Here is a 14,235-nt window from a genome sequence, read left to right as displayed (position 1 = left end):
AAACTGTGGTTAGCGATAATGTTTTTACGTCATTCCATAAAGTTGATGCCTTCAGCGAAGCATTCAATTCATCTGTAGGCGTTCCACGGGGAAATACCGGCAACGTCTGCTTAAATATCGCCTGCCAACAATATCGTCAAACCACCAAAGATGTTGTTACTTCGCCGAAGATCCTTCAGTGTGAAGTTAAGTACTTCAAGTGATTTCTTAAGTGCCATTGTGCACTCATCCCAAACAATGAGCTTGCATTGCATCAAAAATTTTCCCATTGCACTGGATCGGGAAATATTGCAATATGGTACAACCCAATAAACACAAACGTTTGAAAAATGCTAAATTTCAACAATTTGTCAAACATTTTTTCAAAGGATTAGGGTAATATTCAAGTTGAGAAATTGTTGAGAAAATCGCGTTCTCAACATAAAACAGACATTACCCTCAACACTGAAATTCAACATATTAGCAATAATATCTCAAGTGTTATCCTCAAATTGAAATGCATCGCTACTCAATAATTGGTCAAACAATTTTCAATGCGAGTCAAATTCAAAATTAACATCGTTGCAAATACTTTTCAACCTAAATTTGTATGAATGATATCCCCACTTCAAATTGAAAGTCAAAGCCAAAATTCTATGAATTTTGTATAATTTATTCATTTTCATCAAAATAAAATATATAATAATACACTACACTGCATAATACACTACAATACCAATTGATAAATAATAATCTTATTAAACATATCAACAAATAAGAACAAAAAAAAAAAAAAACAAACAACAAAACTTTAAATATCTTAAACATTATTAGTAACACTTTTTCATTGATAATTCGATTTCCTTCTTTTTGGTGTCATAAAACAGCATTAAAATTTATTAACATGGGGGCAATTTGAAATTAGGAACGTACTGGACCGCGTGTTAGAATTGATTTCCAGCAGAAGGAAATCACAAAATATCCATTTTAAACTGATAATAACATATGAATTAAACTGACGATGTGATGCACATTTTCATCCAGAAGTTGTTGATTTCAACAATTTTTTGTTTTTAACAATTTTAATTGGTTGCACTTGTAATGTTTCTGGAAACTTTTTCTTGTCGATAAGCCACTCATTTTTCATTGGTCAGCTTCTTAATGTTTGCAAGAATGTAGCATCCAAAGATTTTAGTTTTCTGCAAAGAGATTTAAATTTAGTGACTTCTCTAAAGTGTTGATTTAATTTTTCATATTGACGTACCAATTATTATAAACTATTTGAAGCAGTTCCAGTTAATTGTCCACAATTTTTTCATCGGCCAGCTTTTTAATGTTTTCAAGAACGTAGAATCCATAATTTCAGTTTTCTGCAAAGAGATATACATTTCGTGACTTCCTTAAAGTTTTATTTCATTTTTTATTTTCACTTACCTATTTTTATAAACTATTTGGTTATTTGTCTAAAATTTTCCATTTTTTTATTTCTTGCAATTGACCACGAACTTCGTTGCACAAATAAGTATTAAAAACCACATGGTTTTTTCGTTGCATTTTAGTGTAGTGTTTTGTCAAAGTTTTCTCATATTATCTTCAACACCTTTTCAAAGATTTCGTCAACATTTTGGCAAATTGGAAGTAATTCGCAAACAATTTGAAGATGTATTGAAGATGAGCTATTTCAAGTCAAGTTGAATTTATGTTGAAAATTATATTTACCCTCAAACTGAAAAGTTGTTGCATTTGAAAAACGCTCATCCTGTGTTTATTGGGAATGAATTCATTTCCGATCTCAATATCTTGATTTTTATATTCTTCACCATAGGATGGGGGGTATATTAACTTTGTCATTGTAACACATCGAAATATTGCTCTAAGACCCCATAAAGTATATTGTTACCTTTTTATATTTAGGCGTTTTTAATTACCCGACAATTAAAATACTGTTCGTTTCAATAACGTTAATCTACAATTTATTTACTATGACTTTACACTTTACAATTCGTTCACACTGATGTTATTCGTTTGACGCTTTAATTAAGACTGACTCGTTAGCAGCATGCGAGCGCTTTTATATATGACGGTCTGGCAATACGAAAACATTCTGGCAGCACTGCAATATTCTGGCAACGCCAGAACATTCTTTGACAACGCCAGAAGAATCTACGACCATTAAGTTATTCATCTGGTGGCTGCCAAACACATATACACTCACATAGATATATGCTCGCATTACTACACCAACAATAACAATGACAAAAGACAATGAGATGAAATGAGAATGTAAAATAACAAAGCAAAGGGGTTGTTATTCTATGAGAGAGTAAGAACTAACATTTCGATATGAGAATAAGCAAACAAAAGAATATAAAAGAAATTTAGGAAAGTACTAGAAAATGAATAGATGATTCCAACAAGTGATAACGAACTTTTATGGTTACAATTTGGAATTTGAAATTAACGGAAAATAATTTAAATAAGCTTAAATCTATAATTATCAAATTCGTAACACTGCCTCCCGCTTAAGCCTGTTCGTCCCGAACACAGCACAGAACCTGTTCCGTAAGGAGCCAATCGTTCCAGATGTCCAACTTTCATCTTTGATCTAGGGCTGTCGTCCTTCTGAATCCGGTATACAACATCATTGATCTTCTTAATGACTTTATATGGGCCTTCCCACTGTGTTTGCAGTTTAGGACACAATCCTTTCTTTCGTTGCGGGTTAAATAGCAGAACCAATTCTTCTTCTTGGAAGTCCTCAGTATTTACAGCACGATCGTATCTCGCCTTCATTCTGTGCTGACCATTTTTATTTTGTTGCGCACTGATTCGTGAACTTCACAGAAAGTGTTTGGGATGTCGTTTCGGTTTTCTTCCATGGCGAGCTCATTAGGTTTAGCGCCGAATATCAGATCTCCAGGCAACTTCAACTCAGTTCCGAATAGAACATTGGCCGGTGTTCGAGAGGTGGAATCATGAATGGCAGATCTATAGGACAGCAAAAACTTTGGTATATGCTCGTCCCAGTCCCTCTGGCCGTTGTCCACCACTTTTCGAAGATGTTCCTCCAGAGTGCGATTAAACCTTTCTACCATGCCATCGGATTGTGGATGTAATGGCGTAGTCTTCGTTTTCTTGATACTAAGGGATTCACACATCTCTTTGAATATGGCCGATTCAAAATTTCTTCCCTGGTCTGAGTGAATCTCGGACGGCACACCGTAGCGACATATCCAGTTTTTGTTGACCACATCCACAATCGTTTTTGCCTCTTGGTTTGGAATTGCATACACCTCCGGCCATTTGCTGAAGTAGTCCATGGCCACAAGGACATAACGGTTTCCAGAATCACTTACTGGGAAAGGGCCTGCCACGTCCATTGCTATTCTTTCAAACGGGGCTCCTGGTCTATACTCTTGCATAGGACCTCGACTTTTCCTTGTTGGACCTTTCGCCTTCATGCACTTCTCGCAATTGCCTGCCCATTCAGCAATTGATTTCTGGCATCCAACCCAGTAGAATCGTTGCTTCACTTTCTCGGCTGTTTTGATTATTCCCAGATGACCTCCACTGGGACCATTATGGAACTCCGGCAAAACGTCTCTTATTTTGGAATCCGGTACGATGATCAAATTTCGGCTGCTCTTGCCATCTTCGCTTTCCCATTTACGTTGCAGGGATCCATTGACTAGAACTAAACTATCCCATTGAGCCCAGTATGATTTCACAATTGGACTTTCGGCTGCGATGTCTTTCTTACTGGGCTTCTTGTTCTCTTCCTTTGCCGAAATAATTTTGTTCCAAATGGGATCTTTACGCTGTTCTGTTGGCCAGTCCACTCCAGATTCGATGTGTAACGGCCGAATATCAACAATCTGACAATTGCTGGATAATGTCTTTCAAGTTCTTAAGGTGCTCGTCAAATGTTTTGCCCATCACTATGATGTCATCCAAGTATATCAAGCACGACTTCCAGTGCAACCCCTTCAGTACCCGCTCCATCAATCTTTCGAAGGTAGCCGGAGCGTTGCAGAGCCCGAACGGCATTACATTGAATTGCCAGAGACCGCCATTAACGCCAAAAGCCGTCTTTCCTTGTCTTTCTCGGCGATCTCTACTTGCCAATATCCACTCTGCAAATCAAGCGTAGAAAACTATGTTGTTCCGGCTAGTGTGTCCAACATGTCATCAATGCGTGGAAGCGGATAACTGTCCTTTTTGGTGACATCATTCAGTTTTCTGTAGTCCACGCAGAATCGGGTACTTCCATCTTTCTTTTTGACCAGCACAACTGGGGAACACCAAGGACTTGATGATGGCTCGATCACACCACTCTCCGCCATTTCCTTTATGAGCTTTTGAACTTCGTCTCTTTTTGCCAGGGGAACACTTCGTGGTGCCAGTTTTATGGGCCTTTCTTCTGCGGTTTTAATTTCATGTTTCATTACAGATGTTCTTCCTTGATTTCCCTTTTCAGAAGCAAAAGCAGAGGCGTTTTTCCACAACAATTGCTTGGCTTTTATTCTCTCTGACGGCGATAGATGACGTGTCCAAGCCTCGACATACCCTTCTAGATGTTTTCTCACTGCTCCATGTGTCTTTGATGAGTTGCCTTCCAAATTGACTATTGCCTCGGCTGGTGTACATTTGCCAATGTCAGAAAATTTTACAATTTGCTCGTGATTGTCAGACAAGTTCAAGACACGAACTGGTATTGGTCTCTCTTCGTTCGTTGTTACCAGGGCATTTGCTATGAAGATGTTGTTGCTTTTGTTTTCTGCTGGTTCAACAACCCACAATTGGCCGACTTCACAATCTCCATTCATAGAAACCCATATAATTGCTTCGGCATTCTGTGGTATAGACTCTGACTGGCTCGTTGTCAAACGTCTGACAGGTGTATTCTCGTCGTACCCCACGTTTACCGTTATTTCGGTATCGCACCATGTTATTACACGACGCTTCATATCCAGATTGAGACCAAAAGCAATCATGAAATCTGCTCCAATTATAACTTCATCTACTATATCGGCCACAATGAAATCATAAGTAACGGATATGATAGCAATAGTTAATTTTAGGGCCACCTTTCCATATACGGTTGCGGGTTCCCCTGTAGCCGTGCGTAGCTTGACTCCAATCAGTGGTGTAACTTTTCCTTTTACAAAATCAGATCTAATGATAGACTTTGATGCACCAGTATCCAACGTCAAAGTACGCTTGTCGCCATTAATAACACCCGCAATAGTTAAATTGTTATTTTTCTGTTGAACTATTGCTATGGAGATGATGGGGCCATCGTCTGTGGGAGCCAGCTCTTGCCCCGCTGAACTAGCTCGATTTAGTTTAAAGGTGACTCACTTGACTGTGGGGTCACCTTCTTAAGGCTATTGTTTAATGGAGATGGTGATGTAGATCTTGACCGTTTGCGTAGTGCTTTGTATTCTGGAGCTAGATGTCCCGGCTTATCACAGTTATAGCATTTGATCCGGGATTTATTTGCCTCTTGCTTCATTTCTTGCCTGGTTCATGGTCTCTTTCATCGACTCAATAACGGACTTTGATTCGTCACACTCTGTCTTTACTTTACGTACCTTGTGAATTTGAGGGCGCGCTAGCAATCTCGCAGTCTCCTGTGCGAGTGCGAATGTTACTGTTTCAGCGAGTGTAGCCTTTTGTGACGCATATGCACATTTTATATCTGGGTATCGAATTCCACTGACGAAGGTCTCAATCTTGATGCGTTCCACAAGAGGATGACTCTCACCTGGGTATGTCAAAAGCACTAGCCGCTCAACTTCTGTTGCGAAATCTTGTAGGGCTTCATTCGATTTCTGGATTCTTCCTCTCAATTCCATTCTGAAGATGTCCTGCTTGTGCTCTCCACCATACTTGCGTTGAAGTGCCGCTATTACTTCATTACAGTTATTTCTAGAAGCAGCGGGAATGCTTTGTATCACATCAGCAGCATTGCCCTTTAATGCCAATAGAAGTTCAATTGCTTTATCATCGTCATTCCACAAATTTCTACAAGCAACCATTTCGAATTGGAATTTGAAGACATCAAATGACGTTGAGCCATCGAAAACAGGAGTTTTGATTTTTGAGCCCTCGATGACGCGCACTGGACCACCTTTGATTTCCAGCTCTGACATTTTTTTCTCGATGTGTAGAAACTTCTCATCATGAACCATAATTTTCTCATCCACCGAAAGAACTTTCTTATCCAATTCCACAATTTGATTTTTTATATGGTCCACACGTTTCTCCATGCCTTCAGAAATTTGTTGTAGTTTTTCATTGAGAATACTAGAATTTTCGATGTATTTTTTTTTTCATTGAGAATACTAGAATTTTCTTCCATTTTTCAAGAATTTTCTTCCACTTTTCTAGAATTCTCATCCATGATTTTTCTAGAGTTTTCCTCCATCATTTTGCTCAAAACACTGAGCATTGATGTGTAATCCACAACACTCGAAGCCACAGACGGAGTTTCGACACTGCTGGTATTGACGAGTATTGATTCATCAATGTCTTCCTTATAATCAAACTCATGCGTCGCAATGTCCATATTACGCCGTTCAAACTCTTCCAGTAGACGCTTTTGAAGCTGGGCCTTATTGCCTTTTGTCGGCAGCTCCAGTTTGCTCAATTCCTTTTTTAAGTCTTCCACTCGAAGCTCATTAAACTTCATTGTAGATTTTTTTTCGTTATCCCACTTCTTAATTACCCGACAATTAAAATACTGTTCGTTTCAATAACGAATTTACAACTTACTACAATTTATTTACTATGACTTTACACTTTACAATTCGTTCACACTGATGTTCTGGCAGCACTACAATATTCTGGCAACGCCAGAACATTCTTTGACAACACTAGAAGAATCTACGACCATTAAGTTATTCATCTAGTGGCTGCCAAACACATATACACTCACATAGATATATGCTCGCATTACTACACCAACAATAACAATGACAATAGACAATGAGATGAAATGAGAATGCAAAATAACAAAGCAAAGGGGTTGTTATTCTATGAGATAGTAAGAACTAACATTTCGATATGAGAATAAGCAAACAAAAGAACATATAAGAAATTTAGGAAAGTACTAGAAAATGAATAGATGATTCCAACAAGTGATAACGAAATTTTATCGTTACAATTTGAAATTTGAAATTAACGGAAACTAATTTAAATAAACTTAAATCTATAATTGTCAAATTCGTAACAATATATATTCTGGGTCGTGATGAAATTCTGAGTCGATCTAAGCATGTCCGTCCGTTCGTCTGTTGAAATTACGCTAACTTCCGAACGAAATAAGCTATCGACTTCAAACTTGGCACAAGTAGTTGTTATTGATGTAGGTCGGATGGTATTGCAAATGGGCCATATCGGTCCAATTTTACGTATATCCCCCATATAAACGGATCCCCAGATTTGGCTTGCGGAGCCTATAAGAGTAGCATATTTCATCCGGGTCCATATCGGTTCATAATCATGGTTGCCACTCGAGCCAAAAATAATCTATCAAAATTTTATTTCTATATAAAACTTTGTCAACATTTTATTTTTATGGAAAAATTTGGCAAAATTTTATTTCTATAGAAAATGTTGTCAAAATTTTAATTCTATAGAGAATGTGTCAAAATTTTAATTCTATTTAAAATTTTGTCAAAATTTTATTTCTATTGAAAATTTTGTCAAAATTTTATTTCTATAGAAAATTTTGTTAAAATTTTATTTCTATAGAAAATTTTGTCCAAATTTTACTTCTATGGAAAATGTTGTCAAAATTTTATTTCTATAGAAACTTTTATCAAAATTTTATTTCTATAAAAAATTTTGTCAAACTTAATTATATACGTATTTAATCGGACTACCTTGCAATTTAGAAGACGCACCCAGAAAAAAGTGACCCCTTCTTTAAGTTAAAATGAACTCATTGTGAAGAAAGTTGAACTTCGTATAGCGCCAAAGACATTTTTATTTGTTTGAACGATGTGATTTTCATAGAAATTAGGTAGAATGCATTCCCTATATTAGTTAACATTTTCCTATATTTATGTACCACTATACTACGGAATGAAAAAAATTTAACTGAATTGAATTCATATATGGAATGATTTTATTGAACTTTTTTCATTCATTTGGACAAATCTTACATATTTGTGGTAAACTTTTTACTTCTAATTTAGAACTGCTTACCTTCGTTTTTAAATACAATTTTATGTATTTATATAAGCAATTTTTTCTTCAAAAAAAGACATGTTTTATTAATATATTAAATATATTCATTTAGAATCAACAGCATCGACTGGCCTTGAAATATTAAAACACATTTTCTTCTTCTTCTTCCACCCACGATCAATCAGTATCAAATTGCTATAATAATTTTGCAAAAATTTAGCTCATTTGAATGAAATGTATATTTGATATTAAGATTGGTTGAACAACTAATATGATTATCATTCGAATAACTTCAAATAGAAAAATGGGTAGACTTCATTTTCTGCTTCTGTCACCGATTTAATTTTGTCGACCATTAAAATAACTGCTCTTAGCTGTTCATTAATCTAGTTTAACTTTTTTTCTAATCGGGCGAGAATCCGTTCTTCACTTTCATTCCACATAGCCATTAGTTTAGCTTCAATCGTTTCAGTTAATATATCAAATCGTTTGTCAATAGCTTGCATCAGTTTGAAAGGTGAATCATGCATTGTAATTTGTTTGCTTAGTATGTGTATGTTGCGTAGTGTTTTCGCAGAATCGCTGAATTATATTGGATATTGTGCTCGATAAATAGCAAATGAAACCTTGAAAGTAACTGTTTTTCATAATTTTTAAAATTAATTATGAAAGAAAAGCAACAGTGATAAAATGCGAAATAAATGTAATGTTCTTTTGTGTATTTATAGATGCAGTCATGTTCTTTGTAATTGGCATATTTGGAATGTTAATATGCTGCGTGACTTGTTTAAATAATGGGCTAGCTTTAACACCGCCTATGGGCTGGTTGTCGTGGGAAAGATTCCGTTGCAACACGGACTGTGACAATGACCCTCATAATTGCATAAGGTAATGTATAATACCAACTATTTTCCAGCTCTTGTTTATTTTATAATGTATTTCTATTTGACGATATTCTTCACAAACAAAAATATTAACGATTTTTTTGTCAATACAATTCCACTTTTGTTTATAGTTGAGCTAACAACGTAATTTGTAAACACTATTACAATTTTATTAAACTAGTTGTTGAAAATTCCCAACAAATGTCATTGCACTATTAACAGAAGCTGTTGTTCAGTGAATATTAAAATTTCAAATAAAAGTGGTGTTACATGTTTTGTTATTTCTCATGTTTTCAAATGACAAAATTTGAAGTACTCAAATAGTTGAAATTTACAATCACAAATACTACAAACAAATGATTTTTGCAATAAAAATAACTTAACGGACATTTTTTTCTGCGTGACCAACAGACCACAGTTTCACTCCGATTCACTTGAAATTTTGCACAGGTAGCAGAATTAACATTCTAGCTATGCATACCGAGTTTGAAATCGGTTCAGATTTAGATATAGCCCCGTATATATCTTACGCCCGATATGCACTTATGTGGCTCCAGAAGCCAGGATGTTTGTCTGATTCACTTCAAATTTTGTACAAGGAGTATATTTCATAGTACCGTCAAGTGTGTCAAGTTTGATTTAAATCGGTTCAGATTTAGGTATAGCCCCCATATAAACGTACATTTACACAAATGCACTATTTCACCCGAGTTAGTGAGGTTTAATGCAAATTTTTGGCGCATTTTACTAAGCAAAGACCCATGTATAATATATCGTTGGAAAGGTATTTTAGTGAGCGGTTTTGATTTTTTATGATTTTTAGTGAGTTTTGGACAGATGTTTTAAAATATATCTTTGGAAAGGTATTTTAGAGAGCGTTTTTGGGGCAAGGAACCATTTTTTTTTAATATGAATTGAAATCTACATAAATATTGAACTAATTATCATTATGATTTTTATTGAGTTTTGCAGGGAAAGTTGTTTTACGAAATATTGCTGAATATACTAATCCCCAAATTCTATCAAAAATCCCTAAAATGGGGACATATGTTAAAAAACGTTATTTTTTGGTCATTTAAATATTTCTCACAGGTCGGATGTTGAATCATTTTACAGTGAGTTAGTGGACACATGGTGCTTTTTGGAAAAGAGATCGACTGCTTTGCCAAATGAAAATTTTTCAAAACAACATTTTTCCATTTTTAAAAATTGCCGATTTTGGGATGAGAAGAACTCATACACTACTTTGCCAAAACAACCGATAAAACTTAAAACGTATCTCTATTTGGTGTTCTATAAGAAACAAAAAAAGATTGGGAGATATTTACAAAAAAAAATTACAACAGAAAGAATATAGGTGCGTTTTTCGAAAAAATTTGTCAAATTTTGGCAGTTTTTGAAATTCTATATTGTGGAGTTTAAAACCTTTAATCTAAAGCACATAGGTACACAATTTTTTTCCCAAATTCATAAATTTTAAAAATACCGACCCCACTTTGTTAAAATTTTACAAAAAAAAATAAATTGTGGGGCTCATATCTCGAAACTATCATATCTCTTACACGCTCGCGACCTCTTGTGAAAGGTACAAGTTCTATCCAGCAAAGAAAAAATCATCGAAATCGGTTCATAAATGCGGATTTGACAGCTAAAACAAAATTTGATATCCCCGACGTGGCCAACTTTCAACGCCTACAGGTCAGCCCGAAATATTTACAAAATATATTTGTAGTTGACCACCGATAAAACGATATATTCACAATTAATTTATTATACCCTCCACCATAGGGGGTATATTACAATATATAATGGAAAGTAACAATAACAGTAACAATATATAATGGAAAATCATATATAGGTTTTCACATTCTAGGGGGGCTAAGTTTTTTCTGGAGGGAGCTAAGCCCTCCCCCCAGAGCCCTTACTACGCTTATGGGTGTTAGTATATGGTCTCTCATAACCATGCAAAATTGGTCCATATCGGTCTATAATTATATATAGCCCCCATATAAACCGATCCCCAGATATCACCTTCGGAGCCGCCTCTTGCAGGAGCAAAATTCATCCGATCCAGTTGAAATTTGGTACGTGGTGTCAGTATCTAACATCCATGCGAAAATTGGTCCATATCGGTCCATAATTATACATAGCCCTCATATAAACCGATTCCCAGATTTGACCTCCGGAGCCTCTTGAAGGAGTAAATTTCATCCAATTTGGTTGAAATTTGGTACGTTGTGCAAGGATATGACCGCTAACAACCATGCGAAAAATTTTCCATATCGGTCTATAGTTATATATAGCCTCCCATTAACCGTCCCCAATCACACAAAAATTGGTCCATATCAGATCATAATTGTATATAACTCCCACATAAAGCGAACCCCGTATTTCACTTCTCGCTCTCTAATTACCAAGCAACAGTTCATATCGGTTCGTAATTATTTATAGACTCCCCTATATATACAGATCAAGAACTGATGTATATACGTATTTAATCGGCCTTTTTATACCCACCACCATAGAATGGTGATGGGGGTATAATAAGTTTGTCATTCCGTGTGTAACACATCGAAATATCGATTTCCGACTATATAAAGTACATATATATTCTTGATCAGGGAGAAATTCTAAGACCATATAAGCATGTCTGTCTGTCTGTTGTAATCACGCTACAGCCTTCAATAATGGCGCTATCGTCCTGAAATTGGTTGCAGGCAGGTCAAGTTCGAAGATGGGCTATATCGGCCCAAGTTTTGATATAGTCCCCATATAAACCGACTTCCCGATTTGGGGTCTTGAGCTTATAAAAACCGTAGTTTTTATCCAATTTGCCTGAAATTGAAAATCTAGAGGTACTTTAGGACCAAAAAAAAAAGTGTGCCAAAAATGCCCATCGGTCCATTTTTTGGTTAGCCCCCATATAGACCGATCTCCCGATTTTGCTTCTTGGGCTTCTATAAACTGTAACAGGTTGGCTGATAATTCCCCGGTCTGACACATAGATGGCGTCGCTAGTATTAAATGCATATTATTTTTATATAGTACCATCTTCAAATGATTCGTGTCAAAATTTGACGTCTGTAAGTCAATTAGTTTGTGAGATAGAGCGTCTTTTGTGAAGCAACTTTTGTTATTGTGAAAAAAATGGAAAAAAGGGAATTTCGTGTTTTGATAAAATACTGTTTTCTGAAGGGAAAAAATACGGTGGAAGCAAACACCCCAATAAACACAAACGTTTGAAAAATGCTAAATTTCAACAATTTTTCAAACATTTATTCAAAGGATTAGGGTAATATTCAAGTTGAGAAATTGTTGAGAAAATCGTGTTCTCAACAAAAAACAGACATTACCCTCAACAGTGAAATTCAACACATTAGCAATAATATCTCAAGTGTTATCCTCAAATTGAAATGCATCGCTACTCAATAATTTGTCAAACAATTTTCGATGCGAGTCAAATTCAAAATTAACATCTTTGCAAATACTTTTCAACCTAAATTTGTATGAATGATATCCCCACTTCAAATTGAAAGTCAAAGCCAAAATTCTATGAATTTTGTATAATTTATTCATTTTCATCAAAATAAAATATATAATAATACACTACACTGCATAATACACTACAATACCAATTGATAAATAATAATCTTATTAAACATATCAACAAATAAGAACAAAAAAAAAAAAAAACAAACAAACAACAAAACTTTAAATATCTTAAACATTATTAGTAAACACTTTTGCATTGATAATTCGATTTCCTTCCTTTTGGTGTCATAAAACAGCATTAAAATTTATTAACATGCGGACAATTTGAAATTAGGAACGTACTGGACCGCGTGCTAGAATTGATTTCCAGCAGAAGGAATTCACAAAATATCCATTTTAAACTGATAATAGCATATGAATTAAACTGACGATGTGATGCACATTTTCATCCAGAAGTTGTTGATTCCAACAATTTGTTGTTTTTAACAATCATAATTGGTTGCACTTGTAATGTTTCTGGAAACTTTTTCTTGTCGATAAGCCACTCATTTTTCATTGGTCAGCTTCTTAATGTTTGCAAGAATGTAGCATCCAAAGATTTTAGTTTTCTGCAAAGAGATTTAAATTTAGTGACTTCTCTAAAGTGTTGATTTAGTTTTTCATATTGACGTACCAATTATTATAAACTATTTGAAGCAGTTCCAGTTAATTGTCCACCATTTTTTCATCGGTCAGCTTTTTATTGTTTTCAAGAACGTAGAATCAATAATTTTAGTTTTCTGCAAAGAGATATACATTTAGTGACTTCCTTAAAGTTTTATTTCATTTTTTATTTACACTTGCCTAGTTTTATAAACTATTTGGTTATTTGTCTAAAATTTTCCATTTTTTTTATTTCTTGCAATTGACCACGAACTTCGTTGCACAAATAAGTATTGAAAACCACATGGTTTTTTCGTTGCATTTTAGGGTAGTGTTTTGTCAAAGTTTTCTCATATTATCTTCAACACCTTTTCAAAGATTTCGTCAACAGTTTGGCAAATTGGAAGTAATTCGCAAACAATTTGAAGATGTATTGAAGATGAGCTAGTTTAAGTCAAGTTGAATTTATGTTGAAAATTATATTTACCCTCAAACTGAAAAGTTGTTGCATTTGAAAAACGCTTATCCTGTGTTTATTGGGACTTGGCTTGATAATGAGTTTCCGGACTCTGTCCCAGGGAAATCAACAATAATTGATTGGTATGCAAAATTCAAGCGTGGTGAAATGAGCACGGAGGACGGTGAACGCAGTGGACGCCCGAAAGAGGTGGTTACCGACGAAAACATCAAAAAAATCCACAAAATGATTTTGAATGACCGTAAAATGAAGTTGATCGAGATAGCAGAGGCCTTAAAGATATCAAAGGAACGTGTTGGTCATATCATTCATCAATATTTGGATATGCGGAAGCTCTGTGCAAAATGGGTGCCGCGCGAGCTCACATTTGACCAAAAACAACAACGTGTTGATGATTCTGAGCGGTGTTTGCAGCTGTTAACTCACCCGAGTTTTTCCGTCGATATGTGACAATGGACCAAACAGGGCTCCATCACTACACTCCTGAACCGTCTCCGAAGCGTGGAAAAACTCAAAAGTCCGCTGGCAAAGTAATGGCCTCTGTTTTTTTGGGATGCGCATGGA

At 35.4% G+C, this 14,235-nt stretch overlaps 1 protein-coding gene and 2 long non-coding RNA genes across 3 annotated transcripts in view; 1 reads left to right on the top strand and 2 right to left on the bottom strand.

Annotated features, from left to right (window-relative positions):
- The window catches only part of LOC142225770 (alpha-N-acetylgalactosaminidase), a 336,310-nt gene that overhangs the window by 26,218 nt on the left and 295,857 nt on the right, over window positions 1-14,235 (top strand). The window contains exon 2 of the mRNA XM_075295592.1: window positions 8,904-9,063. Within this exon, the coding sequence (XP_075151707.1) occupies window positions 8,912-9,063 (152 nt within the window). The 5' untranslated portion in view covers window positions 8,904-8,911. The remainder of the gene's footprint in view (window positions 1-8,903; window positions 9,064-14,235) is intronic.
- LOC142225771 (uncharacterized) lies at window positions 770-1,715 on the bottom strand. Its single transcript, XR_012719410.1, has 3 exons — window positions 1,414-1,715; window positions 1,244-1,349; window positions 770-1,178 (listed from the first exon to the last, which is right to left on the bottom strand). It is a non-coding gene; the product is annotated as an uncharacterized LOC142225771 (long non-coding RNA).
- On the bottom strand, window positions 12,608-13,331 carry LOC142225773 (uncharacterized). Its single transcript, XR_012719412.1, has 2 exons — window positions 13,225-13,331; window positions 12,608-13,159 (listed from the first exon to the last, which is right to left on the bottom strand). It is a non-coding gene; the product is annotated as an uncharacterized LOC142225773 (long non-coding RNA).

Source organism: Haematobia irritans, chromosome 2 (genome assembly GCF_050003625.1).
Source record: "Haematobia irritans isolate KBUSLIRL chromosome 2, ASM5000362v1, whole genome shotgun sequence".
Lineage (NCBI taxonomy): Eukaryota > Metazoa > Arthropoda > Insecta > Diptera > Muscidae > Haematobia > Haematobia irritans.
The sequence above is the reverse complement of the archived record's forward strand: the minus strand, read 5'-3'. Positions and strand labels throughout refer to the sequence as shown.